The sequence below is a fragment of the Gouania willdenowi genome, chromosome 12 (assembly GCF_900634775.1).
Source record: "Gouania willdenowi chromosome 12, fGouWil2.1, whole genome shotgun sequence".
Classification (NCBI taxonomy): domain Eukaryota; kingdom Metazoa; phylum Chordata; class Actinopteri; order Blenniiformes; family Gobiesocidae; genus Gouania; species Gouania willdenowi.
This window is the reverse complement of record NC_041055.1, coordinates 27,599,452-27,627,419: the sequence shown is the minus strand read 5'-3', so window position 1 is coordinate 27,627,419 and position 27,968 is coordinate 27,599,452. Positions and strand designations below refer to the sequence as shown.

The window sequence follows — 27,968 nt, the reverse complement described above, 5'->3', positions numbered from 1 at the left end:
AACTATAACTATAACTAGCATATATATATACACCCAACACATCCCACATCCTGACAGGAACAAAAGCAGAAATTTGTGCCCTGAATCAAGGCATAAATAAAGCTTTTGCTCCAGAGACAGAAAAAGCGTAAACTTGTCACGACTCGGGACTCGTTTCTTCATTAGAATGAAACGAGTGAACATTGGGAGCAGTTTCTCAGGCCTCGGGCTTGTGTGGTTTAAACTTTAGTTTTATTTAATCTGAATCCCTGCTGACAACATATCAACAATCCTGTCATGCAGACGCAGTATATGTACACACGCCTTTATTTGTGTCACCTGGTTTGTTTAGTTAAGTTCTCCTGGGACAAACAAGAAAACTGATCGTACAGAAGATTAAACCTTTTTAAAAATTCGTTTTTACTTCTGCTTCATGGGAGCTCATTTATGTGGTGTAAAGAATTAACTTTTATGGGCGTTTAGAGGAAACAATGAATAAAAAGCCAATTTAGGCTCCCTCTATATCATAAGTGGTCTAATCTTCGCCTTGTGTGAGTTGAAATTAACATAGGATCAGATCTTTTTTTTTTTTTTTTTAAATAATCATGTTCGCCCTTTGCGAGTGTACAAGGTTTTTACTGTGTAGCCTCTAAAAGCCTTTAAGACTTTAGTTCTGTCATCCAAAAATGTGTAAATAAGATTAGCATACACTTGTGTGTGTGTGCGTGTGTGCGTGTGTGTGTGTGTGTGTGTCAGTCACATGGAAAATACTTCATCGCCCAGTGAAACATATTTAACACTCATAAAACACCATGCAAAATGAAAATAAAAATAGTTAACTTTAGTAAACTGAAAAAATTAGATTTATTGTAAAGCTTTTTCAAAATGGAGAAAGTCCCACATTGTAGGTTCCCAAAGTGAGGTACTCAAATTGACAAAAATAAATAAATAAAAAACAGCTTGACAACAATGGAAACTAAATAGACCAGCAGTCAGGAGCCTCCATGCATTGCCACAAATTACACATTGGCCTCTGTAAGACTGTCCTATAGTGGTGACAGAGAAACAATCTCATGAAAAAGTGCAAATATGGCAAGAGCTACATTGCTGTACGCTAGCCAAACGACGGCTTGATGTCGTTTGCTATCACGTACTTGTGTAAAAGTGGATTTTCAGCGTTGGCAAACTTGAAAATAAAACACAGAACAAGAGTGGAGAACAATTTAAGCCTCAGACTCACTCAAATTCAGCCAAACACTAAGTTCTGTGCATCCTCCCAACATCAACCATCACATTAAAGTTGCAGCTAGTTGTGTTTTACAGTTTCAGGATGATGAATATATTGTATGTATGAAATTATAATAAGATGTTTCATTGTGTGCTTATGGATTATTATCCTTTTTTAAAAAATATTTCTCAACAGGATAGATCCAAATTTCACTGTATGGCTACATTGGGGGTACATGGCCACAGGTTAAATGTCTGAGGGGTACCGGTGTCACGGTCTGAGTTTACCTCCGTACTGTGATTCTCTGCCAATCTCAGTATGTGACCGCTACGTACTGAGATGTACCCGTGCTGGATTAGCCATGCACAGAGATTACTGTACTGTTTTTAAAAAAAATGCTTGAAATATCACATCAGTCGACCATCGATTAAAAATAGACCATCAATAAAAAAAAAAGATTGTTATGATCAGATTTATATGAATACAACAGCTTATTACAGTTTTTTTGGATTGCTTAAGCACGATTTTCTAAACAGAGCCCGTGTTTTCAAAACACTGCACACAATTAGCACAACCACACACCCAATTAGCAAAACTCTACAGATCCTTTGCATAATTAAACACTCTTGTAAAAACTATACACTTCTTTTTAAAAACCACACTTTGTTGCCATATGAAACACACACGTTTCACATTACTGTACTCTGCATGAGTTACACACTGCTGTGATAAACCTAAAACACTTTTAGCACTTCTACTTCCCTATGATTAGAGTAGGCTATTATCAACAAAGTACAAATATAATGTAAATTCACCAAACACTACACAAGACCCATGTTGCAGACTGAAGAAACTCATTTATTTCTCAACATGCCCAAAATGTTGACATGGAGATTCATAATACTGAAACAAAGTGTGACAAAAAAACCAAAAAAAAACTAGACATCGTCTCTTCGTCTAGCTGGACTCTTTCCATTGTGCTAGAAGACCGATGAACTCACCTGCTGCTTTTTATAGGGCTTACACACCTGATGACTGTGTTGAACCAATTGGTTGGACGGTGTGGTAATTTGACAGTCAGTGCTTTGGTATTGCAAGGAAGTGACTTCATGATAGAGTTTTGTGTGTAATGTGTGTGAAGCGTGTTTAGTGTTTTGCGAATCACTGTGTGTAGAGTTTTGCAACAAGTGCGAGGTTGACAATGTGCTTATAGTTGAGCAAATATGGGCTGAGGTTTTGCTTCTTGAGTGTAAGGTTTTGCTAATAGTGTACTACTTATAATTTTAGTGTGGAAGCAATCCAAAAAAACTGTATTGTAAAGTCACATTAGGTTAACTGTTTGCAATGTATATTATAATCATCGTTTTTTTGGAAAATAAATGACCTTTCACCATGAAGAAGATAAACTGTCCATCCTTTCTTTGTGGCGTTGGAACCTCTCCTGCCTCGTATATTGAGTTGTAAATTTTTCCTCAGGAAAAGGAGCCATTCGGCACACGTCAGATAACTTTAGCTTTGAACATTAGCTTTGAAATTGAATTTTCAATCTCAGCACAGCGGAAGTAGCAAAAATTCATTTTCCGGTATACAAGGTAAACTCAGACACCGGACTGTGAAAAGTTTGGGAACCACCGTCTTATATCAAGGTTTGGTTTAGCTCAGACAATGTTTTTTTTTTAAATTTTTTATCTTACTGTGATCTAATTTAATCGAACACAATTCTCGATGTTTATTCGAGGCAACGATGACAAAGAAAGTTACTCCATCATTGCAGAATTATATGTAAATCATTTCCCGAGGTTATTATTTTGGTTTTGGTTTTAAATTAAACTTAATGTGGTTTATGTGACCTGGCTACAATGCATAAAAGTAAAACGCTGTCCAGGTCCAAATAACTATTTTCAAACACAAAGATTAGATTAGATTAGATAGAACTAAATGTCTAGCAGCATTAAAAAGAAAAGGAAATCAGCAATTAGGGTTGAAATAATATATAAATATAGAGAATATACAAAAGAAAAACCCAGAATATACAGAAATAAATACACAGTCTTTACAGGTAACCTTGGGAGCTCAGACAGGGACTTCTCTCTCTTCCTCTGTGGCTGCAGGCGTCATCGCTCTCGCTCTAGAAGCAAAGTAAGCATCTCTAACACTCCTAATCCATACATGTAGCTCTCATTAAAATCCCCTGAGAATCAGCTGCTGAGTCGTCGCCTGCTGTTTGACCTTTTTTTTTTTTTGGTCTTCTTTCTTCTCAGTCCTTTGCTAACCTGGAGGGATGTGCAGCATTTAATTGTCCGAACATCAAAAGCTCATCATCTGGTTGCTCCTGACTGGCATGTCAATGGAGCCGGATACAAAGGTATTCATGGCGGGCTGGATTTTTAATGACTTTTGCCTGTATTTTGGTAAAAGAAAATATAGATTCAATCTTCTAGTTTAATAATAAATGAAAGATAATGAAAGCAGGGATATGGGCCAGGGTTGGGGTTAATTATAATCACGTAATTGATAATTAATTACAATTACGGCATAGTTAATTGTAATTTGAAAAAAAAATTGTGCTGTCATAATTAAATTGTAATTGAGTTCAGATAATTGACTTTGTAATTGTAATTGTCATGAAAATTCTGTAAAAAATTGTGAATTATAAATTAACACAAAACTAGGGAACCATGTTACAGTTCTATGTACAGTTCTACACATCTGTACTTAACATTTATTAAAATATGTTTCATATCAAGCTTTTCCACATTATACCATTTAAAATATTTGAAATCAATGGGTATACTGACACAAAAAAGCCTCAGATGTCCACACCAACAATATTAAAACCTATATTTTTCATTGATTAGGAAGCCTAACAAGATAACCAATAGATAGGAAGGAAATTAGATGATAGATATTTGTTTTTAATGTCTTTTACAGTTGATTGAGGACCAGTTATCATAAGAGATGCTAACAGAAAGCTAACACAAGAAGAAAGTTAACGTGTATTAGGTTATTTACTGTATTTCAGGCTCCGTAATTGTGGTTAATGGTAATTGAACTAGTAATGGAGAACGTAATTTTAATTGACTTTCTGAGGATAAAAAATAGTTGTAATTTAAAAAAAAAAAATGCTGGTCACTGTAATCATAATTAATCTGAGTGAACATGGATAATTAAAAACGTAATTGCGACTGAAAAATGTAATTGACCCCAACCCTGATATTATCATATTTGAGTAAATATTTCACAGTTTAATTTTTGGGGGGGGGGACAACAAGCAGTAAACATTGTAACTAATGAGGTAGCATGAGCAGAAGAGTCATAAACGCCTACACAGTCCCAGAGGTGGGTGAAGCCTTCTTTAAGCCCAATAACTGTGTGTGTGTGTGTGTGTGTGTGTGTGTGTGTGTGTGTGTGTGTGTGTGTGTGTGTGTGTGTGTGTGTGTGTGTGTGTGTGTGTGTGTGTGTGTGTGTGTGTGTGTGTGTGTGTGTGTGTGTGTGTGTGTGTGTGTGTGTGTGTGTGTGTGTGTGTGTGTGTGTGTGTGTGTGTGTGTGTGTGTGTGTGTGTGTGTGTGTGTGTGTGTGTGTGTGTGTGTGTGTGTGTGTGTGTGTGTGTGTGTGTGTGTGTGTGTGTGTGTGTGTGTGTGTGTGTGTGTGTGTGTGTGTGTAAGTGAGCCATGTGTATGGCTTTGGCCTGCTGGATGCTGAGGCCATGGTAAAGGAGGCACAGCGTTGGAAACGTGTCGCCTCTCATCATGTGTGTGTGGAGGAGGCTGACATCCAACCGAGCAGGTAATCCATCCACTGCACAGCTTTCATCCATCCACTTCTGTTCCCAGAGGTGAAAGTAATTGTAGGGGAACAAAGGGTAATTAATATTCAAAAATATGAATTATTAATTTTAATGTTCCTTTTGCCAGCAATGCCATCTGAAAGTGTTTCAGATCACTTGTTCTATTTAATTGTTTCAGTTCCCTTTTCGTGGTGTGGGTTCTTGACGTCAAAATGGAGGTTCAATAAAGTCTGAATGTCAATAAAAACGCAGCATTTTCAATATGTACATGTTTATTTTACAGGCTATTAACATAAGTACAAACATGATAAATTTGGCAGTCTCACAATTATTCACAGTTATTTTGACTCATTGGTATCACACAAAATGTACATTTAGACACAGATGTATGTAATTTGAGTCTTGTGGAGATGTCCTATATAGGTTTACTAATGCTCTAAGGAGGAGAAAGAGGGGAGGGTAGAGTTACTTTACCAAAATTAAAATGATGGACTATGAATCAAGAATTTTTGATTGAAAGAATTATAGACCACCTTTTGCCAGAATCGTGTGTGCGTGCGGTTTTTACCCTTCCTCAAACAGGCGTGACGATGAAAGCTCCTTATGCGTAACCATGCAGCGAGTGGGGAAAAAGCTTTTCCTGGAGCTGTTGGTTTGGATACCATCTGCCTGGATGGGTTTCAGTTCTGGATCTCCTCGCACGGCACCGACTCCTGGGTGTTGATGGGTAGTTTTAACCAACCAAGTTCTCGAATCAAAGATGCTTAAGTTCGTTTCAAGATTACTCATTGAAAGCTATAAAAATTGGATTGGCTCCAATAAAATGAAAAAGCTGGTTGGCTAATTTCAAAAATGGAGATAAAATGCAAAGTTGGTCATTGTGGAAGTGGCTTGCGGCCACTTCCTGACTGGAGAAAAGTTCAAATCATTTCTCAAAAATTCTGCATAACTACAAAACTGAAACTTCTGACAAAAAGCAGCAGCAGCAGGAAGAGAAGAGTAAGTGGGAACAGGAACCAGAACAAGAGATCTAAAACACTTTAACTCAATTTCCGATGGCATCCTTGGCAAAACGAGCATTAAAATTAATAATTATTTTTTTAATTATGAATTACCCTTTGTTCCCCTACATAATGGATTACAAGTACTCACGTTACTGTAATTGAGTTGCTTTTATGGGTACTTTGTAGTACTGCAAGAGATTAAAAAATTGAGCAATTAGCTAATTTTGCTCTGTGAATAATGAATCTAATTAATCCGGTGTTTTCATAAACTAAAATGAATGCCAACGAAAGCGCAGCAGTCTCCCGTCTTTGTATTGTAGTCTGTGCATCAGTATTATGGGTATACTGGGAGCTCTTGAAATGAGAAAGGTTCGCACCATCTGGTGTGCAAAAAAAACAAACTATTAACGGCTTTATTTTTATTTCTTTTAGTGCGTTATTTTTTTTCTGTGATTAATTAATTGCAATTAACACATTAAAGTGACTGAGTATATTTCTAAATCAGTAATTTTCCTTCTACTTAAGTAATTTGTTACATTTTTACACCCAAATGTAACTGAGTAATTTATTATTTTAGTTTTTAAAATGATCAGCGAACATCGTGAAACTACAAAAAAATTAAATGACCAGACTAGCTATACTTAGAGCTTGATATTTTTTATTTCTTTTATTTTGAATTGAATGAATTGGTGTTGTTTTATTTTTTCTTAAATAATTGTACATTTTGACAAACCTTTTATTTCATACAGATGCCATTGTGGAAAATAAATTAAGCTCCAATTGTGCAAGAATTGTTTTCTTCCTTTTAAAGTTTTTACATGAGATATTTTCTGTATGGAAGGTAACCGTGGCGAGATTTATTAACATAAAATCAAACATGGGGGCTGGAAGTAACTAGTAACTTTTACTTTGAGTACTGTTTTATTTCAATCAAGTAACAGTACTTCTACTTGAGTCTCTATTACACATGGTCTATTTCTATCTCTCTCACTTCAACTTCCTTGTAGTGTTTGAATGAGTGTCATTTTTCGCTGTGATTCTGCTCCCTTTGTAAAACTTTTTGGTGTTTGGTGCTTGTTATCCTCATTGCATGCTTTGTCTCTCTCTGTGTCTTGTCAGAATTATTCACCCAGGCTCGGCGCTGACGTCTGTGCATTGGACGACAGGCTGCGTCGGCGAGGCCTCGCAGCACGTTGTTTATGCCGAGCACGTTGTCGTTCCTGTTACTCTCACTCACAGACGTAGAGGCGACCTTTCCATTACACTCAAGTCGCCCTCAGGCACTGTGTCGCAGCTTTTAGCGAACAGGTAACTATTCTAACCACAATCAGGCCCTGAAACCAACTCTGTATGGGCTTCTTCTTTCACATTTTAAAATGTTTTTACCATTTATGTGTCATTTTTGACTAAATTATATTGCAACAACACATCATCAGTAGGGTAAAACTAACCTGTCTCACAGGAAGGGTGATTTGCAGCAGTTTTCTAATAAAATCTTTACTGTCAAACTCAAAATTGTCAACAGAAAACAAATAATCTACATTAAACCCATTTAATAAAATAAAAAAGAAATAAACAATGACTGGAAAATGATCAATCAACCAATCAGACAGATGATACAAATATCGAAGAGAAAAAGAAAAAGATATTTATTGAACTTTGTTTTACAGGGAGAAGCTCTAAAAGTCAACTGCACGAAGTAAAACAAACATCTTGTTATGAGAAATCAAGAAGTTCAAAGAGTTTATTGTTTTCCTACTGCACAGCTCACATTATTATCTGCAGTTCAGGAGGTGAAGCTGGTCAGTAAACAAAGAGTTGACAGTTTAAAACTTGCTCAAATGCATGTTTTTGTTTTGTTCTGGGGCAAACACATGCAGTATCCTAACTTTCCCAATAATAATAGTAATAATAATGTGAGTGAATGTTTTATGTTCATCAATAAACAGGTGTTAGCATTCTGTATTATTATTACTGCATTATTACCTCACCCAAGCCCGAAGGTCTGCGCTCTGAGTGCTTTTTTCGTTATTATTTTTGTCACCGTATTTTCACCATCGTTTAATGATTTATTCCTTTCAAAAATGAAAACGGTTTTTGGAAGTATGTTGGTCAGTTTGTTTGCGTGTGTGTATTTGTTTTTGTACACAATATCTTGAAAAGTTATGGATGGATTTTGATGACACTTTCAGGAAATATTGATAATGGGTCAAGGAACAGCTGATTAACTTTTGGTGATGTTCTGGCTACCTAAAGAAAATGCTTAGATATATTTCCCATTCTATTTCCCATCCACACTGTGGAACTCCTGTTAAACATTGTTTTAGAACACTGATCTACACTTTATTACACTGTTTTTAAACCTTGGGGTCGTGACCCCACGTGAGGTCGCCTGAAATTTGAATGGGGTCGCCTGGAATGTGTTAAAAAATAATTACTGATTAAAATTACATTTTTGAAATGTTTCAATTATTGGTGTTTTTCAAATTTAAACACAACACACAATCTTAAACAACTGTATTCTATACTTTCACTTTCTCAAATAGAAATTTAGTTGAAACAAAATACAGCATGCTGGTACATCTTGCCTAATCCTGGCTACTCTGTATTTGTTACAAAGTATAACAAACGTGATCAAAAACTAATTATAGTAAAAAAATTATTCGGGGTCGCCAGAAATTTATGATATGGGGTCGCAATCCAAAAGCAGTTGGGAACCACTGCTTTACAGCATGGATTATTCCATTAAATATTTTAGGGGATCTGGATCAATATACTGATTCTGGGTCAGTTTCAAAATTTGAAAAATCCCTATGTCTTGCAAAAATGTCAAAACATATCTTAGTTTATAATTGTATTTATGTATGTTTATTATTATCAATATTAGTAGCAGAAGTGGTAGTACTGTGTATTCTCAAAGCAGCTTTAAGAGACTAACCCTAACTGTAAGAGATTGTAAACAGAGACTTGCTAGTGTTTCCTGCACTTTGCCCTGTTTTGAATTAGAATACAAAATATTGCTCTTGGCTTTTTGTCTTGATGAGGCAAAAGTAGAAAAAAAATGGATTTCATTCTTAAATCCTCCCACAATGAGTCGTAGTAGATCTTTATTATGTAATATCTTGTTTCAGGCCCCTTGACAGCTCCACCGAGGGATTTCAGGACTGGGAATTTATGACAACTCACTGCTGGGGGGAGAAAGCAGCTGGGAAATGGACTTTGACAATTCAGGATACCTCTTCACAGAAGAGAGACGGCAATGAACCAGGTCGCCTTTACCTCTTACTTTGTAACATCTTAATAGCTAAAACACTGTGTGGGCCTCGAGGGAGGAACCTTTTATCTTTCCCTTTGTTGTTTCACAGGCCTGCTGAACAAGTGGTCCCTTGTGATTTATGGCACGTCAGAGCTCCCACATCCCAGGCATCGTAAGCGAGCTCGGTCGACTGAGACTCTAATGGATAGTGATCTGACTGAAGAATACAGCGGTGAGTCATTAGCTCTGCGTTACGTAAGATAATGTGATGCCGTCACACCAATAGTAAAGCCCAGACAGCCTAATGCATTAGAGCAGGGGTCACCAACAGGGTGGACTAGCACACAAATTCTGCTCTGGCATTTTTTAACCCCTTTTTACTTATTTCCTTTGTCCCAATTTTGCCCCTTTTCAAAAAAGTTCTGACATTTTTTTCAAACTTTAACTTGCTTTTGGCAATAGATTTCCCTTTTTCCTATTTTTACAAGTTCTTTCTGAAATTTTTATCCAATTTTTGTCCTTTCTTTAATTTCTTTGGCCACTTTTCATCCAAATAAATTATGGTATCTTTTATTCAATAAATATCACTTGTTTCCTTTTTTCTCTACATTTTGCCTCTTTTTGTTCCACATTTTTGCCCTTTTTCACTGTTGTTTGCCACGTTTTGCCCATTTTAGCTACCCTTTGCCATTACAGACCCCCTGGTTCCTCTTTATTTGTCCATTTCTTTTGCCACTTTTGGACCATTTTTAACCACTTGTCACCATGTCTGCCTCCACTCGCTCGTCAATAAAAATTATCTGACCGGACACTTCATGTTGAGGGCCCACCGTATCAATCAATCAATCAATCAATCTTTATTTGTATAGCGCCAAATCATAACCAATGGTATCTCAAGGCACTTTACAGTAGAGCAGTCTTAAGGACGGACTCTTCATTTTATGGATACACACATATGCATATATACGTATATACACATACATATGTATCCCACACCCAACATGAATTCATCATGGCGGCAAGGAAAACCTTCTGTTAAGCAGCAGGAACCTTGTGTGGATCCCATTCCTATGATGAACAGCCATATCAGTATCAATCAGAGCTTCATCTAAAATATGATTTACTTTCCAGGATTCAAACTCACAAATACAAATACAGATGACAGATATAGATAGAGTTTTTGTGTTAAATTACCATCTTTAAATGTTTATTTTCAGTAAAACGTGAACAGTGTTAGGTGAGTGGTAAGTAATACATGATATGATATATATATATGTAAGATATATTCTTAAAAGCGCAAGGTGGATTTTTGTAAAATATGACATAATTGTTTATACGATTAATTAAAAGTTGTTTGTTAAAAGGCAGTAAAACAGGAAGATGATCATTTTCTACGAAATGTAATGTAAATGAAACAATTGCATAAATGAGCAGTGCTGCATTTAGAAACTTAAACATTTCCTACCTTTTATTATAGTTATTCCTAGCCTTCCTTATGTACTACTCCTTAAGTAGCCCACAGTTTCAGAAAGGTTGGTGACCCCTGCTTCAGAGTGTGGATCTGTATTTTTATTTATCTATTCATATTTGTATGTTAATGTGTCAAATCTACAATCTGAACGCGTTGCCCTCCTGTTTTTCCTGAGCTCAAACTTTGTTGGTGTTTGCCCTTGCAGGACCTTGCGACCCAGAATGCAGTGACGATGGTTGTGAGGGGCCAAGCCCGCAGCACTGTGTCACATGTCTGCATTTTTTTCTGAAGTTCAAGAACAACACAAGGTTAGCACAGCTACACAGGAAGTCAAACAAACAATGTTTGCTGTGCTTTGTATCGTCAACAATGCAGTGTTGTCCGATGAAGGGTAAGTCCTCACCCGAACAGCTCAAAGAAAAACTGCTAAAGCAGGGTTCTCAACCTTGGGGTCAGTACCACATTTGGGGTCACGAGACACTGGGAGGGGGTCGCCAGATGCCTTCAAGAACCTAAATATGTTGTGAGCAATTTGAGCTAATTTTTGCTTGTTTTACCCTTTTGTTTTCAGTTTCAAGACATTTTCGGCACTTATAAACCCTTTCCACCACTTTTTCCACCTAATGTCACATATGTTGGCCCATTATTGTCACTTTTAACTTCTTTTCACCATATTTAATGCTTATTTTTTTGCCAAATCAAGCACATTCACGATTTGTCATTCCCATTATTTGCTAGTTTAAACCCTATCGTCCACCATTTTTGGTCACTTTTAACCCATTTTTTTCTGATTAAAACAAGGATTTGCATCTTTAAGATGACTATATACTATGGTGCAAACAATAATAAACTTCATAGCTAACAGTGGATATTATTCAGATCAATAAATAAATGTGGTTATCACAGATTCATAGAACAATGGACCATCATTTTGCTGACTTTATGGATGGACCCCAAAAATCTCTCCCCTTTATTCCCCCTTATAGATGGCCCTGTCTCCACACTGACTGTTCTTCAATGTTCATGTCTGTGTTCAACCACCTTCGGGTACAGTGGGGGTCACGGGTCTCTGGCCCCTTTATTTTGGGGGTCGCTGGCTGAAAAGGTTGAGAACCACTGCTTTAGAGAAACGGAACAACTGAATCCATATGAAAAAACCAAATCTCAGAAGTCAAATATCCAACTACATTATGTAAACAAACAAAATCCCCTTTAAAAATGCTTGGTCTTCTCCCAAACCAAATACATCTCCAATAAGGAATTCTGGGAAGCCCAACAAGCTGTTGATCTCCATGACGATGTACTCGGCTCAGAAAAGAACCTAAAAATAGGATGGTTTCATTTTCAACACCTCTCAAGAACAGCAGGATTTTCAAACACCATCTTTAGAAGAGAAACACCTGATGAAAGGAGAAGAGGAAGAGAAAACATGATTGAAGAAAAACATCAAAGAATGGACTGTGAGCAGCTGAGGACAGAGATAGATGATTGGAGCTGTAGTCATCCGCAGATCCATTAGGGCTTATTGTATGGAGGAAGAAGAAAAGGAAAACTCAAATGCTGTTGGAATCGTGGTGTTACAGAGAATACTCGCACACACTCACATAAAGGTGAATTCTGTATCAGCGTAATTGCCATAACTGCCTGAAATCTGTCAACCCTACGCCATGAGCTATTGCAGTATTTCTTTTGAAAAGTAACTTTCCAAAGCAAGTGTTGCTTCATTTTCTGCACAAAGATGTGTGAGTTCAACTCCATTGTGTTTTATTTTATTTTTCTCCAAATCCCAGTCACTTGAGTTGTGAAATTGCATTGTTGCAAAACATTGAATTCTGTCCGAGAGTAAATGAATGGGATTTGGTTTAGACCAGTGGTTTCCAACCTTTTTTGGGACGTGAGTCGTGAACCCATTGTTTTTGATGGTGTTTGTTATGCTGTGTTACAAATACAAACAAACCAGGATTAGCTCCACCTCAGGTATTTTTATACTTTTAATTTAATTTAATTTATTTACATTTTATTTGAACTACATTTGAGAAAATGAAAGTATAGAACATAGTTGTTTGAGATTTTGAGTGGTGTATTTATTTGAATTTCTGTAATTTTTTTTAATCAATTACAAGACATTTCAGGCGACCCCACATGGGGTCACAACACCAAGGTTGAAAAACATTGGTTTAAACCCAAGTAATAACTCTCTTCATTCCTTTTAAAATGTGGATACAGGGTGTGTGTGACAGCGTGTCCAAAAGGCTTCTGGGAGGACCGTCGACGTTGTAAGAGATGCTACTCGTCCTGTGAGAGCTGCACAGGAAGTCGCAGTGACCAGTGCACTTCCTGTCAGCCTGGTCATCACCTGACTGAGGACACCAACACCTGTACCACCACCTGTGAGGACAACTACTACCTGGACCATGGTGAGGTTCAGGCTGAGACTTTAATGCGTTGAATGCGTTTAATTATTTACAGAAAAGTAACATACAAAATCACTACTTACTGAAGTTTTATACTACGTTGTCATTATTATGACGTGACACCTGTCATTAGCATGAATAAGGCTGTCATTAAGTGTCGTTCATTACCCTTACCACACTAGCAGGGGTGAACTGGGACACTTTTTTCAGACTTAAGCCTCCTTTTGCCAATAAATATCCTTTTTGTTCCTATTTCTTTTTTTTAATACTTTTAGAAAATGTTTGTCCTTTCTTAATTTTTTTTTCGCCACTATTCATCCAAATAAGTAACTTTTGCCCAATAAATACCACTTGTTTCCTTTTTCCCTACATTTTGCCTCTTTTTGTTCCACATCGTTGCCCTTTTTCACTATTCTTTGCCACATTTTGCCCATTAAAGCTATCCTTTGCCCTTATATACCACCTGGTATCTTTTTATTTGCCCATTTTTGAGACTATTGACTGCTTTTGGCCCATTTTATTCACTTTTCACTCTCTTCTTGCCATGTTTTTGACACTTTTGGACCATTGTTGGCCACCTGTTACAATGTCTTCCTCCACTCGCTTGTCAAAAAAACCGAGCGGACGGAACAGCCCACTTTGGGTCAACGGCCCACCGGAACGATGCCCGGTATGCCAGATGGCCACACCACTCCGGCCCACTAGATCACTCTACCTAACGCAAAGAATGCCAACATAGCTCCAAAGAAGTCATGATTTAGCAAACGACACTTAATGACAGCCTAATGTATAAAACTTCAAGTAAAGAAGAAAAAATGCAGTTAATCGCTATTTTTGCACTCCAAACAGGGCAGAAGCTTTATCATTTCACAAGTTCCTGCTATACTCAAAATACTGATGCACAGACTGCAACACAAATCAGAGAACCTGAGGAGAAGTTGTTGCTGTGCTTTGTGGGCGTTATTTTTAGTTTGTATAAAAAAACGGATGGAAAACATAAGACCAGTTGTGTGCAAATTGTGCAAGAAAGAGTTTCCCGATCACCAGAGCTATTCTCGCCTCCGCTCCCACCTTAATGCTAAACATGTTGTAGCTAGCACAGACACGCGGACAGTGCTAGCTGCTACATGCTCAGAGCAGACAGTGTCCTCAATCCACACTGAACAAGTGACAGGGTTCAGAGCCAAAATCAATAAGTCCATGAAAAAGTCATTAAAAATACAAATTATTAATATTATTAGTTAGGTATTGCACAAAAAACAAGATAAATATAAAAAGCTTTGCCTAAATGAAAAAGAATAATAATAAACCAAACAATAATTTAACCTAAATAGCTGCAGCTTGAAGACTTTAGTGTAACTTGCTGTATCTATAAAAAAGAGAGATACATTTAAAGTGTCCTCTAGTGATAATTTAGCTCATCAAGTATTCTTTTTAATGTAGATACTTATGACTAAACGTTATACTATTGACATTCACGGAATATGAAAAGATCCAAAACTTCCAGGAGTAAAATTTTTTTTTTTTTTTAATATTATCATTAATAATACTATTAAGTTTAGTATGCTAATAATGTCAGTGCTTTGGTTGTTAAATTTTTTTCACTCAGCTAATTTGTATGGCGCCTATATTGCCTATATAACGGGCCAGCCCTGGTAAATGGTGTGGGCGGGGCTAGAAGCGCTGCTATGTAGAAAGACTATTTCAAACAAAACAAAATTCATCAGCTTCTTCAGTTTTTTTTTCTTTTTTTTTTATTTCATGCTAACTGTTTTGCAATTTTCAGTTTCAATTCATCCGGAATGTTCTGTACTAAGTGCTGTTTTTTTTATTTTTTTTATTTTAATAGACAAAAACATTTATTTTCGAAAGTTTACAAAAAAAAAAAAAAACTGGTAAAGCATAAATATAGCTTACTTAAATTAAAGTTTGTGCTTTATAAACAATGCAATCATAATACTCTTTATTCATATTGCACATTATGTTAGCACTCGGTGATGAAAATGATAAAAAATGAATTTTGTTGTTGAAGCTCATTTATTGTTTGAGTCATAGACCAAAACCCAATATAATTGCAAAAATGTTGCTTGTCGCGTCAAATATTAAGTAATTAATTTAAATTAATCAAGATTAATTAATTACAAAGTGTCTAATTAATTAGATATTTTTTTTTTAATTGAGTCCTACCATTAATCCAAACCATGTACAACACAGAGCCAAGCAGCAGCTATCGCAGCATCCGAAGCTGTTTAAAACGGCTGCACGCAGACGTGCTAATGAATAGTCAGTTGACGTAACTGCAGTGGAGAGGTGTTTGATGGAGATTGATTAATTCTCTAATGTGTATTCCACGTGTGTTTTCTGATTTCCCTGCAGATGTAAACATGTGTAGAAAGTGCAGTGAAAACTGCTTGAAGTGCATCTCATACAACATCTGCACTGAATGCAAACCAGACACAAGGTGAGACTGATGATGCTTTATAGACGCCTCAGCCAGGGTTGGGCTCAATTATAATTGTAATATATAAATATATATATATATTACAATTATGGAGTTTTTGTAATTGCAAAACAAGCATACGTTGCTGTTTTAATCATAATTGAATTGTAATTGAGTTGACATAATTGACTTTGTAATTGTAATTGGCATGGAAAATCTAAAAAAAAATCCAATATAATTAAAGGCAAAACTGGGGAAACATGTTGGACTTCTATGGCTTACACATATGTAGTTAACAATTACTAAAACATGTTTGATATCAAGTTTCTCCACAACCTGTCAGTTCTCATGAATATCATTTTATTTGTATTTTTTAATTGAAATTGAGGGGTTTAAGCCCACACCAATTTTTTTTTTTTTTTTTTTTTTTTCCTGTATTTTACAGCTGATTTAAGACATGGCAAGGCAAGGCAAATTTATTTGTATAGCGCATTTCATACACAAGGCAACTCAATGTGCTTTACATGATGAAACATTCAATTGTTTAAAATCAATAAGAACATTTAAAATCATCAGTAAAATCAATAAGAACATTTAAAATCATCAGTAAAATCAATTAAAATCATCATGACAAAATTTGAGCCCATTTATTCTTGTTTTTACCATTTTTCTGCAACGACATTAAACTTGCCATATTTAAACCTATTTTCATAACCTTTCCTTGTCATGTTTTCACTCCTTTTAATGCATTTTTGCCAAATTAGTCCCATTCCTGCCACTTTTGTATCAAATTTTAATGACTTTTCTGCATGTTTTCTTTACTTTCAAGACATTTTCAGCACTTATAAATCCTTTCCACCACGTTTCCCACTTAATTTTGCGTATTTTCACCCATTATTGTCACTTTAACCTCTTTTCACCATATTTCATGCTGATAATTTGCCAGTTTTAACTAACTGTTCCACCATTTTTGGTCACTTTTAACCCATTTTATTTCTGATTAAAACAAGGATTTACATCTTTAAGATGACTATATACTATGGCATAAATAATAATAATAAACTTCCTGGAAAAAAGTGGATATTACTCAGATAAATAAATCAATGTGTTTAATGTGATTGTAATTGAAAAATGTAATTGACCCCAACCCTGGCCTCAGCCATCGCCCTTTGGGTTGATATTTTAGCCAAAATATAGGATAAATGAACCGTATAGTTGAGTTTTATGTTTTTGGACAACTGGTTCCTTTTTTTTGTTTGTTTTTTGCTGTGAGCTTGTGTTGGTGTGCAGTGAAGTCTGAATGCAGTGACTCAGTTCTGTGGTGTCACATGATTGACTGAGTGTGTCACGGCGCCACATGCTCTTTCCACCCTCTCCAGTCTGTACGGGAACCAATGCCAGCAGAGCTGTGCACCCGGGTTCTACCACGACTCCCTGGAAGGAACATGCAAGGCGTGTGACCAAGCCTGTGCTACCTGTGCAGGTGAGCAAATAACTGAGGGCAGGGGTGGATGGGACCAGACCAGTCCACCATTAAGTCAGTAATGCTCAACTGTGGCTCTTTATGTCTTAATTCTAATTATTTTTTCCCCAGAAAACATTAAAAGGGGGAAACTTTTAACCCCTTTTAATTATTTTTTCTTTTGCAACTTCCTTTGTCCCATTTTTGCCCCTTTTCAAAAAGTTTCACACTTTTTTAAAGATTTTAATTAGCTACCTTTTGCCAATAAATTTTCCTTTTTTCTTATTTTTTGTCACTTTTATCCATTTTTTGTCCTTTCTTTTTTGTGACTTTTCATCCCAAAATACTACCTTTACTCTAAAATACTCCTGTTTTTCCACTTCCTTTTGCCATTACATACCACCTTTTCCCCTTATTTTCTGCCCAATTAATTGGCACTCTTTACTGCTTTATGCTGATTTTGGTCACCTTTCACTTTTTTCTTGCCACATTTTCACCACCTATTATTCCATTTTTGTGACTCACATTGGAGGGAATTTAGAAAATGAAGAAACTTGCACTGCCCCACATAAGCCGTCTGATGGGTCACTGGTTTCAAAAAGAAAGGGCATGTTTATATTTGAAAATGTAAGGCTTTTACTTTGGTGATGAAGATCTTATCATAAAAGCAGCTTCCACCTTATTAATGCTCACGTCAACTCCCACTCTTTTAAAACCCTTTTTCTTTTGCTAATATCCCACATTATGAACTTGTCTGCTCCTCTCTTTCTGTTCATTACTTTCTCCTCTTTCTGTTTGATATTTCTACCCATGCTGGGTTTTTATTACTTTAGGGAGAAAAATCTATTTTCCTGGTTCAAACACCCACGGATGTGTCATTTATTACATTTTTGTTATGCTTCATTGATCAACTTTCCCTCTGTACTATCCCCTAAAGCTCTGTTGTTTCTCAAGCTGAGGTCCACAGGGGATCCCTGTAATGATTTAATGGAATTACAGTTATACTGTACACACAGGAACAGATAAACAAAAATGCTCTTATACTTTACAAAGCTTAAAGTGCATGACATTGTATCAAATAAATATAGATTCTGAACCATAAACACAAAGCCTCATATTTTAACTTTGGAATTGGCACAAATGTCTATCTATAAAGCAAGGAATCTCTGTATGTCTGTTCCTTAAATATCTCTGTGAATAAGGCTCAGAGTGACCTGAGACTTTCAACATGGCTGCTGCTTGGTTCAAAGGTGTGCAACGTCGGATTTGTTCGGGCTGCAATGATACCGTTAATGAATTATTTCCTCAAATTTTACAGTTTTTACTCTGTGGGCGGCGGGGCAGAGGGCGGACGGTGTCCGGCTGGAGGCAGCGTGCGTGCGTGCGTGTGCGTGTGCGTGTGCGTGTGTGTGTGTTACTGATTTAGAAATATACTCGAAAAAGTAAAAATATTACAGTAACGTGAGTACTGTACAATCTGTTACTTTCACCACTGCATCTACTTCCTCTGTTCACTATGATCTTTATAGTGTCTGAGCATTGGAATGCTTCACTTTTATAATCTATCTACATACATATGTCACGACACAGGCAAAGCAGAATTTACTTCTCTGCACAACAGTCTCATTATACCAACAGCACACTCCTCCTTCTTTGTCCTGTGAACCCTAACTCCCTTACCCTTATGTTTCCCCCCCGAATCATGTGTGACAATGCTCTTTGTTTACATCTTTCCCTCTAATAAAGTCTAACTTACCCATTCTTATGGAGGGCTTGTGATGGCCACTTATGCAATATAATAATAAATTTAGAATTGTATCATTTGTTTACACTACATGTGGTTTTGACCTATAGCGACACATGCAAACATGGTGAAAATCTGCCTGAAGCCTTTTTTTATATTCAATCAATCAATCTTTATTTGTATAGCGCCAAATCATAACCAATGGTATCTCAAGGCACTTTACAGTAGAGCAGTCTTAAGGACGGACTCTTCATTTTATGGATACACACATATGCATATATACGTATATACACATACATATGTATCCCACACCCAACATGAACTCACAAACACAAACATGTTGTTTCCTCCTTGTGGGACTTCAGGCGCTGGTTTGGAGTCATGCAAACAGTGTGCAGAGGGCTTCCTGATGGAGGAGTGGCGCTGTGTGTCCTCCTGCAGCAACGGCTTCTACGCCACAGAAGCCAAATCAAAGATGGCCGACGGGCACAGCATGTGTAGGAGGTGAGCCCACTGGTGTGTGTTCAGGTGTGGGCCATTTGTTTATCTGCTGATGGCAGGCCCCAGTCTGGTGGTTGGCTCTCTGGGTGTTTGTGCTCGTTGTCCTATTGGTGTTTATTGTTGTGTGTGTGTGTTTGTGTTTGTGTGCGTGTGTGTCCTCAGGTGTGACGCCAGCTGTCTTACCTGTGCCGGGCCGGGCCAGGGGAACTGCAGCAGCTGTTCCAGCGGTCACAGCCTGCAGGAGGGAGTGTGTGTAGTTAGCAGTGCATGCACAGACGGTCAGTCACACATTAGTTCTTTTTTTTTTTTCTCCCAGCTGTTTGGATTATTATGAAACTTTTCATTTTTTTTATTTGGCACAGTTTAAAATACAATTAAACCTAATAATATCAACAGTGGACAGACGTGAACAGAAATCAACAAACAAGAGTAAGAATACATTAAGAAACACAAAGAATTACAACATTGCAGGAAAATACAGTAAAAGACAGAGAAAATACTCCAAAAACACACAAAATTACTACACAAATAAACAAAACAACAACAGTAATACACAAAATTACTCCAAAAAATATACAAAATTACAGAAAATGACAGTAAGAGTACACAAAAAAAACGAAAAACACAAAAAATGACAGTACTAACAAACAAGCAAAACAACAACAGAAATACACAAAAATAACGCAAAATGACAGCACAAATACACAGTATGACTCCAAAAAACATATATTTTACAGGAAAAATACACAAAAGGACTACAGGAATGCAGAAAATGTCTCACAACGAGCAAGACAACAACAAACAAACAAAATTACTTTAAGAATGATTTGTTCTTTGCTGTATTAATGCTCAGATTGCTCATTATTCTAAATGCTGACATGAATGTTGATCATATGCTGTGATCATATCTCTGCTTTAGAGGCATGCCAGGGAAAACCCCAAAATCCCTCAAGGTTCTTGAAGAAGGCTCCCAATACAACATTTGAACTTTAACTAAAGATAAATAATTGGGGAGTGGTGCCCTAGAAGGAAGCGGGCTTGTAATCGGGGGGTCGCCGGTTCGAATCTCACCCGGGTCAACACTGTGAGATGTTGAGCAAGTCCCTTAAGCCAAATCCAACTGTTCCCCGGTGTGCCCGCAGTGGACGCCCACCACCACCCCTCGGGGAAAAGTGCTTTTTTGAGTATATTTCAGTAATTTTGCTTGTACTTAAGTACATTTTAAAAGAAGTATTTTGTTACATTTCTACACCCAACAGTTAGTAATATTTTTTTTGTTGTGAAATGATCAACGGACGTTGTGAAACTCCAAAAATTGAAATGACCAAACGTTCATAGCTGACCAACCATATTAAAACGTAATGCACTGCATCAAAACACCATTGGATGGAGGTTATTTTACCACTTTCTTGGGTTCAGGTTTGGGTTTCTACCTATTATGTTACTACCCACATGGCACTTTTGGCATGGCACTGTTATAGAGTTAATAAATGTAGCTTTACTTACAGCCTAAATTCTTTTTTTCATTTGAATAGAAATCCTTGGTGGTATTTTATTTATTAATAATAAAAATTTTGACAAACCTTTTATGTTATATATACGCCTTTGTGGAAAATAAATTAAGTTCCAATTGTGCAATATTTGGTCTCTTCTTCCTTTTTAAGTTTATACATGAGATGTTTACTGTATGTAAGGGAACCATGGCAAGATTTATTACCAAAAAATCAACTTGTAACTTTTACTTTGAGCACTATTTAATTAGGCTACTTTTTATTTGCACTTGAGTATTTTACGTATGACTTTTTTTTTTACTTGTACTTAAGTAACAGTGCTTCTACTTGAGTAGGATATATTAGTCCTCTCTGCTATTAACGTTTTGCAGAATGGAATCAAACATATTCATATATTTAATACTGTTTTAAATGCACAGCATCTTTTTTCTACATATTTTGAGTCATTTCATCATGAAGTCACAGTGTTTTATTTTTCAAAAATAAAGCAAAGCTGTGCTCTTTGATGTTGTAGCTACATGTGCCTTTCTCTCTTTGGAGTCTGACACTAAATCCATCTCGATGCCTCAGATGTGCATTCATTTCTGACTCAGTGTTGTTTACTTGCTGGCTGTCTATCAGGAGAGTACCACGACAATAATGGAGAATGCCACACATGTGATGCAACGTGCCTGAAGTGCACAGGGCCTGGAAACCAGGACTGCATCAGCTGCGCATCTTCAGGGTGAGCTGGATATGAGCATCTAAGAGGAGGTTCATCTGAGTGAAGACCAATGCTTTAAAAAAGCTGCTGATTGTATACAAGCTATTAATGCATAGTCAGTCAAAAGGAAAAAAAAAATAGATTTTTATTTTAAGATAATTTATATGCCACTTGTTATCAAGCCCAGTACAACATGAATGCATTTTAGATTTTTTTTAAAAAGTGGTAAAATGAAACATTTATCGCTATGGTAGAGGTTCTCACATTTTTGCTTTCATCCCATGGCTTTGAAGACTGAAAGATTTTCAAATTTTTGCATTCCAATAAAATTTCAACAAAATGGATCAACTTAAAATTGATTGTTTATTCACTCATTATAGTTTTCTAAGTGTTAGTAAACTGATGTTTCAGTAATGAAAAAAATAAAGGGGTTGGATTAGATAGGTTTGTACTTCTTCCTACTTCTTTTCGTTCATGTAAACTAAGATGTGTAAGAATTTGAAGATGCCAGATACTGTTTTGTTGTTATTCCTAATGTAGCATGAGCTAGCATTAGCAGTAGCCTAGCATTAGCTTAGAATTAGCAATATCAAGCATTAGCATGAGCATTACCATTAGCCTAGTGCTAGCAGTAGCATTAACTAGCATCATCATTAGCCTAGCATTAGCATTAGTTAGCATTAGCCTAAAATTAACATGAGCAGTAGCCTAGCCTTAGCTCTAGACTAGCATTAACATTAGTGTTAGCCTAGTATTAGCATTACCTTAGCATTAGCTTACTTAGGCAGTAACAGTGTAACCGGAGAAATCCCATGCTTATCAGCGCTGTCATTAGTTACCATGGTAACTTAGTAAATTAGTGAGGATGCCGTTACATGCATTAATTTGATCTTTATCATGCAATTGCTTTTCAAGTTATGAAACTTTTTTTTGAGGAAAATGTTTATTTAAGGGCCCATCAGGCTCCTTTGAACTCTGGGATAGTTGCATATAGATGTTGCTACATCTGCACAAGTCTGCCTGGGTTTGAGTCCATTCATTGTGTGTAACCATGACTAATATGTTCTGCAGAGTCCTGGATGAGGGCCGCTGTGTGGAGGCGTGCAGTGTGGGGAAATACCCATCAGGTGGTCAGTGTCACCTGTGTGATCACACCTGTGCTACCTGTGTAGACTCTGCCAGCTGCACCAGCTGTGACACAGGTGAGCACAAAAAGAGCTCCTGCTGCAAGCGTGTGGGGAAAGATTATTCATTTATGCAGTTTTACAAAGTGTAGAGATTTGCATCTGTTGAATTGTTTTATGAAACGATGGACTTTTTGATATTATGAGATGTGAGTTTTCATATTGTCCGTTTTATTGTCTTAAAAATTTAAATAGTGGTGATTTTCTTTAATGCTAATTGAAATTTTGTTTTTCTTCTTCAGGTTTTAGTAAGCAGCAGATTTATTCACCTTATTCGATGATTATGAATGTAACTTTTGGTTTGCATGTAGTTAATTCAAGAATCCAAAAATTACGTTTTTATATATATATATATATAATCTGGGGCTTTTATTGTGAATGGCAGAAAGCAGAAGTTGGCTAAGGCATCAGCAGTAGTTCACAACCTTTTTTGGTTCGTGACCCCATTTTGATAAAACAAATTGTTGCCAGGTTTAGTGCATAAAGTGACAAAATGCGCCAGCTCAGATATTTTTATATTGCATTTTGTTTGAACTAAATTTACATTTGAGAAAGTGAAAGTATAGAACAAGTTTGTTTAAGATTGGTGTAACCCTCAGTGTTATTCCTCGGAGTCAGCGTAACCCTTAGTGTACCCCCCAGAATCAGTATGATGTCACTGTTCTAATAGGTTTGAATGCATTTTTGTTTGTCAGTTAATCAATAACCATAATACTTCCAAAAATGCCAGAAAACAGAATAATTTCCACAAGAATAATAATTAAAACTTTTCAAAAATAAATTTTTAATCAATCACTAGTCATTTCAGGCAACTCCATTTCAATTCCAGGTGACCCCACAACCCCAAGGTTGAAAAACACTGCATTAAGAGAGTTAGGAGGATGCCTGTTTCTCCATTTGCGATTAATTAATCATGCCCTGTAATTAATTAATCTAATTAATCTCTTTTTTTTAATTGTGACTAATAATTGCAGAGAAACACCCTCAACTTGTTTTCTAATAAATCACATTATTGTGCCAGATCAAAACATTGATATATAACAAAGTGGCTTTATAAAGTAATGTATTGTTTGTTTTTCACAGACTAGAACAGAAAACAGGCATAGACATTTACATTCCTCTGTATTTGAGGCTAGTCCCAAAAGCTACCTGTCATATTGCTGTGTACTTTTTGCCAATCTACAAATAATAGAAAATACAAGTGAAATAAAACGTCAAATGTAGTCCTATAAGTACATCATAAAGAGTAACTTGTTGCTTTGTCTTTAATTCAGATAATAATATTTATCCAGTGAGTTTGTTAAAAAGCCAAAATTAATGCAAATGAAGCTGAGCAGCTCGGCAGTCTCCCGTCTTGTTAGTGTAGTCTGTGCATCAGTATTATGGGTACATCAGGAACTTTTAAAATAAGAAAGGTGCCGTGCTGTTTAGAGTGCTAAAAAAAAATTTAATTACCGGCGTTAGTTTTTTAGCGCAATCATTTTTCCTGTAATTAATTAATCACAATTAATGCGTTAAAGTGACTATTTTTATTATAACATATTCTTTGTATTTTCATTTATTATTTACCAAACTGGTTGTTTTTTTTAATCTGTATTTTATCAAGGAAGTTGCACCTACAACCAGGAAGTAAAGGAATTGGAGTTGTTGTGGCAGACATTTAACTTTTAAAATTTCTGTTGCTTCTTTTGCTGCAGATAAGTTTGGACTGGAGCGTTACCTGTTTAAGGGCTGGTGTGTGGAAGCGTGTCCCAGGGCCACCTATCACACTAAGCAGAGAAGCTGTGAGTCCTGTATGCCGCACTGTCTGCTCTGCACAAGCCTCCAACATTGCCTGCAGTGCACTCACTCCCACTATCCATCTGATGGACAGTGTGTAAAGCTGGAGTGCGGAGAAGGTAAACACGGTTCGGAAGCGGTGTTTACAGCATGGTTTTCCTATCTGTTGCGTGACTGACTCGAAGATGCCCTTGAGTAACATTGTTTCACACCTGACCACCCTCAGCTCACTCTCATCCATTTCCCCCCCTTCAATGTCTCCCCTGGCTGTGTCTGTCCTCCTCATTCTATCTTTCCTCTGCTGTCTCAGGAGAGGTGGAGGATCCAGATTACGACGAGTGCATGGCCTGTGAGGAGGGTTGCAAGAAGTGTGTCCTGTGTAAGTCACGACTCAGTAGTTATAATAAAAAGCTATTCCTTTTATCAACACTCCCTGCAGTAGACCGGGCTCTCCTTCCAGTGTAATGCAGCCAGGGTTGGGGTCAATTACATTTTTCAGTTACAGTTACGTTTTCAATTACCCATTGTTCCAACGAGATTCATTTTGTCTTCTTTTTGAGCAGTATTGAGGTTTTGTTTATTCAGACAAGGTTTTTCAGGATTTTTTTATTTCCCGACATGTTTTGACGGCCAACTGTCAGTCTTTGTCAGAGGAGTTCTGCTGATTGCCTTTGATGGTTCCTTTGAAGTTTCACCTGACTTAAATTGTAATAGTTCCAGCAAGATTAATTTTGTCTTCTTTTTGAATAGTATGTTTGGCTAAGGTTTGGTTTATTGAGACAAGGTTTTTCAGGATTTTTTTTTTATCTCCAGACATGTTTCAACCATCAACTGCCAGTCTTTGTCGAAGGAGTTGTGCCAATCGCCTTTGATAGTGCCTTTGAAGTTTCCCTTGACTTCCATGCAATAGTTCCAGTGAGATTCATTTTGTCTTCTTTTTGAACAGTATGTTAATTTTCAGGTTTCTTTAAATCAGACAAGCTTTTTCAGGAAATTTTTATTTCCCGACATGTGTCGACCGTCAATTGCCAGTCTTTGCCAGAGAAGTTCTGCTGATCATCTTTGATGGTTTCTTTGAAGTTTCACTTGACTTCCATGCAATAGATCCAAAAAGATTAATTTTGTCTTCTTTTTGAACAGTATGTTAAGTTGAAATTTTGTTCATTCAGACAAGGTTTTTCAGGAATTTTTTATGTCTTTGACAGTTGAAACATGTTGGGCGATAAAAAAAAAACTCCTGAAAAACCTTGTCTGAATGAACAAAATCTCACCTTAACATACTGTTCAATTTTCCATATTCAATTACCACTCAGTAACGATTACGGTAATCACGGTATTTTTTCTGATTACAATTTAAAGAAAAATTATTTTCCCCTGCTCTCTATCTTTCATGATAACGGATCAGTTTTGACCCATATCTTAAATCAACGATAAAATACACTCAAAAATTATTATCTTTCATCCAATTTGTTTCTCATCTCTTGTTTACATTGTTAGGCTTCCTTAGCCATGGAAATATTGGTTTTAATATTTTTGGTGTGGGCGTCTGAGCCGTTTTTCCATCAGTATACCCCTCAATTTATTTATTTTTATTATAAAATGGTAAACGTGATCTGAAATGTGTTTTATTAATTGTTCACTACGTATGTGTAAGCCATAGAACTGTAACATGATTCCACAGGTTTAAGTTTAATTAAATTGTAAATGACAGTTTTTATGGAATGTCCATACCAACTACAATTACAGTCAATAATCTGAACTCTATTACAGATAAGTTATGATTACAACAGCAAAAGATATTTTAGATTATGATTATAATTGCGTCATAATTGTAATTAATTATGCGATTACAATTATAATTGACTCGGGCTGCACAATTAATCAAATTTTAATTGTGATCACGATTTTGGTTGCCACGATTAAATTAATCTGATCGTTGGCTATATTAACATTTAAAATACGGGCTCTGCACTCTTTAGCTATTATTATTATTCTGTTAGTCTTTGGAACATTTTAAATTCTTGAATTTTTTTTACATTTTTTAATTTAGTATAGTTCTTATTTAAAACTTTGTATGTTTAAAAAAAGAGTGTAATAAAAACACAGATTTTTTCATAACATGATAATTAATTGTGATTATAGTTGTTACATTATTGATAATAATAATCGTGATTTTTGATCATAATCGTGCAGCCTTATAACTGGCCACAACCTTGGTTGCAGCACATGTGGAATGATTTCTCCCAGTTGCAGCAGTTTAAAAGAAGCGCTAAGTTGGTTGTTTGCTTCCAACAGATAACCCCAGGCATTGCCTGTCCTGCATTGAGGGCTTTTACAAGTAAGGCTGCGTGCCTCACTGATGCCGTGTGTGATCTCACCTCTGTGCACGTGCTCTGACTTTCATTTCACATCTTCATTTGTCTTCGCTGAAAGAATGGAGTGGATTTCTATCATTTATTCAACAACACATCTATCAGTGGCTGCTTTTGTCATTAGTTTCCAGGAAGGCTGCTACAGAAACTGTCCAGCTCAGACCTACAGCGTGGAAGAAGGAATGACCTGTGTGCCATGTGAAGAGAACTGTGTGAGCTGTGATGAACACGAATGTTACTGGTGTGAAGATGATCACTTTTTATCAGGTAATAGTTTCACGACCTAGTTGTTTTTAGCACTGTCATTTGAAAGGTCATGCTAACTGTTGTACACTGCATATACTGTAATATTTAGACTTCATCAGAAGTGTCACTTAGGAGCGATATTTCTTAATTTTTTGCTGTCCTCTCCCAAAGTCTGTCCAAGGATAATAATTTATTTAATCACCATTTAAATTGACAAAATTAACTCAACTTAAATAATATAAACATAATAAAAAATAATAATAAATTAGACAAACTGGATTTCCCAAAGAAAATGGAAAAGAGGATGCATAAGCTTAGCCCCTGGTAGTCAGTATAACCCTCAGTGTAATTCCGGGAGTCATAAATTCTGCTTGGAGTCAGTATAACTCATGGGAAGCAGTATAACCCCTAGAAATTAGTATAACCCCTAGAAATCAGTATAACCCCTCAGAGTTAGTATAATTCCTGGGAGTCAGTATAACCCTCAGTGTAACTCCTGGTGTCAAAAATTATCCTCGGAGTCAGTATAACCCCTGGGTGTCATTATAACCCCTTGGAGTCGGTATAAAGCTAGGGAGACGGTAAAACTTCTGAGTCAGAATAACCCCTCGGAGTCAGTATATCCCTCAGTGTAACTCCTGGAGTCAGAAATTCTCCTCAGAGCCAGTATAACCTCTCGGAGTCAGTACAATCCTCAGTGTAACACCCCCTGAATCAATATGATGTCACTGTTCTAATACTGTAGGTGTAAATGTATCATTTATTTATTTATTTTTTCCAATTAATCCATAACCGTAAAACTTAGGAAAACACCTGAACATATAATAATTGTCCTGGGTATTCTGTACGTGGGGTACCTTGGTTGTTACAAATGGACTAAATGTGGA

General features: G+C 36.5%; 1 protein-coding gene across 1 annotated transcript in view; it reads left to right on the top strand.

Annotated features, from left to right (window-relative positions):
* The window catches only part of LOC114472943 (proprotein convertase subtilisin/kexin type 5-like), a 49,394-nt gene that overhangs the window by 10,944 nt on the left and 10,482 nt on the right, over positions 1 to 27,968 (top strand). Inside the window, exons 10-27 of the mRNA XM_028462264.1 lie at positions 3,267 to 3,346; positions 3,469 to 3,572; positions 4,873 to 4,993; positions 7,118 to 7,306; positions 9,130 to 9,266; positions 9,364 to 9,486; positions 10,931 to 11,033; positions 12,952 to 13,142; positions 15,516 to 15,600; positions 16,959 to 17,062; positions 19,151 to 19,289; positions 19,449 to 19,564; positions 21,419 to 21,521; positions 22,572 to 22,702; positions 24,382 to 24,582; positions 24,774 to 24,842; positions 26,759 to 26,801; positions 26,960 to 27,102. Of these exons, the coding sequence (XP_028318065.1) occupies positions 3,267 to 3,346; positions 3,469 to 3,572; positions 4,873 to 4,993; positions 7,118 to 7,306; positions 9,130 to 9,266; positions 9,364 to 9,486; positions 10,931 to 11,033; positions 12,952 to 13,142; positions 15,516 to 15,600; positions 16,959 to 17,062; positions 19,151 to 19,289; positions 19,449 to 19,564; positions 21,419 to 21,521; positions 22,572 to 22,702; positions 24,382 to 24,582; positions 24,774 to 24,842; positions 26,759 to 26,801; positions 26,960 to 27,102 (2,182 nt within the window). The remainder of the gene's footprint in view (positions 1 to 3,266; positions 3,347 to 3,468; positions 3,573 to 4,872; positions 4,994 to 7,117; positions 7,307 to 9,129; positions 9,267 to 9,363; positions 9,487 to 10,930; positions 11,034 to 12,951; positions 13,143 to 15,515; positions 15,601 to 16,958; positions 17,063 to 19,150; positions 19,290 to 19,448; positions 19,565 to 21,418; positions 21,522 to 22,571; positions 22,703 to 24,381; positions 24,583 to 24,773; positions 24,843 to 26,758; positions 26,802 to 26,959; positions 27,103 to 27,968) is intronic.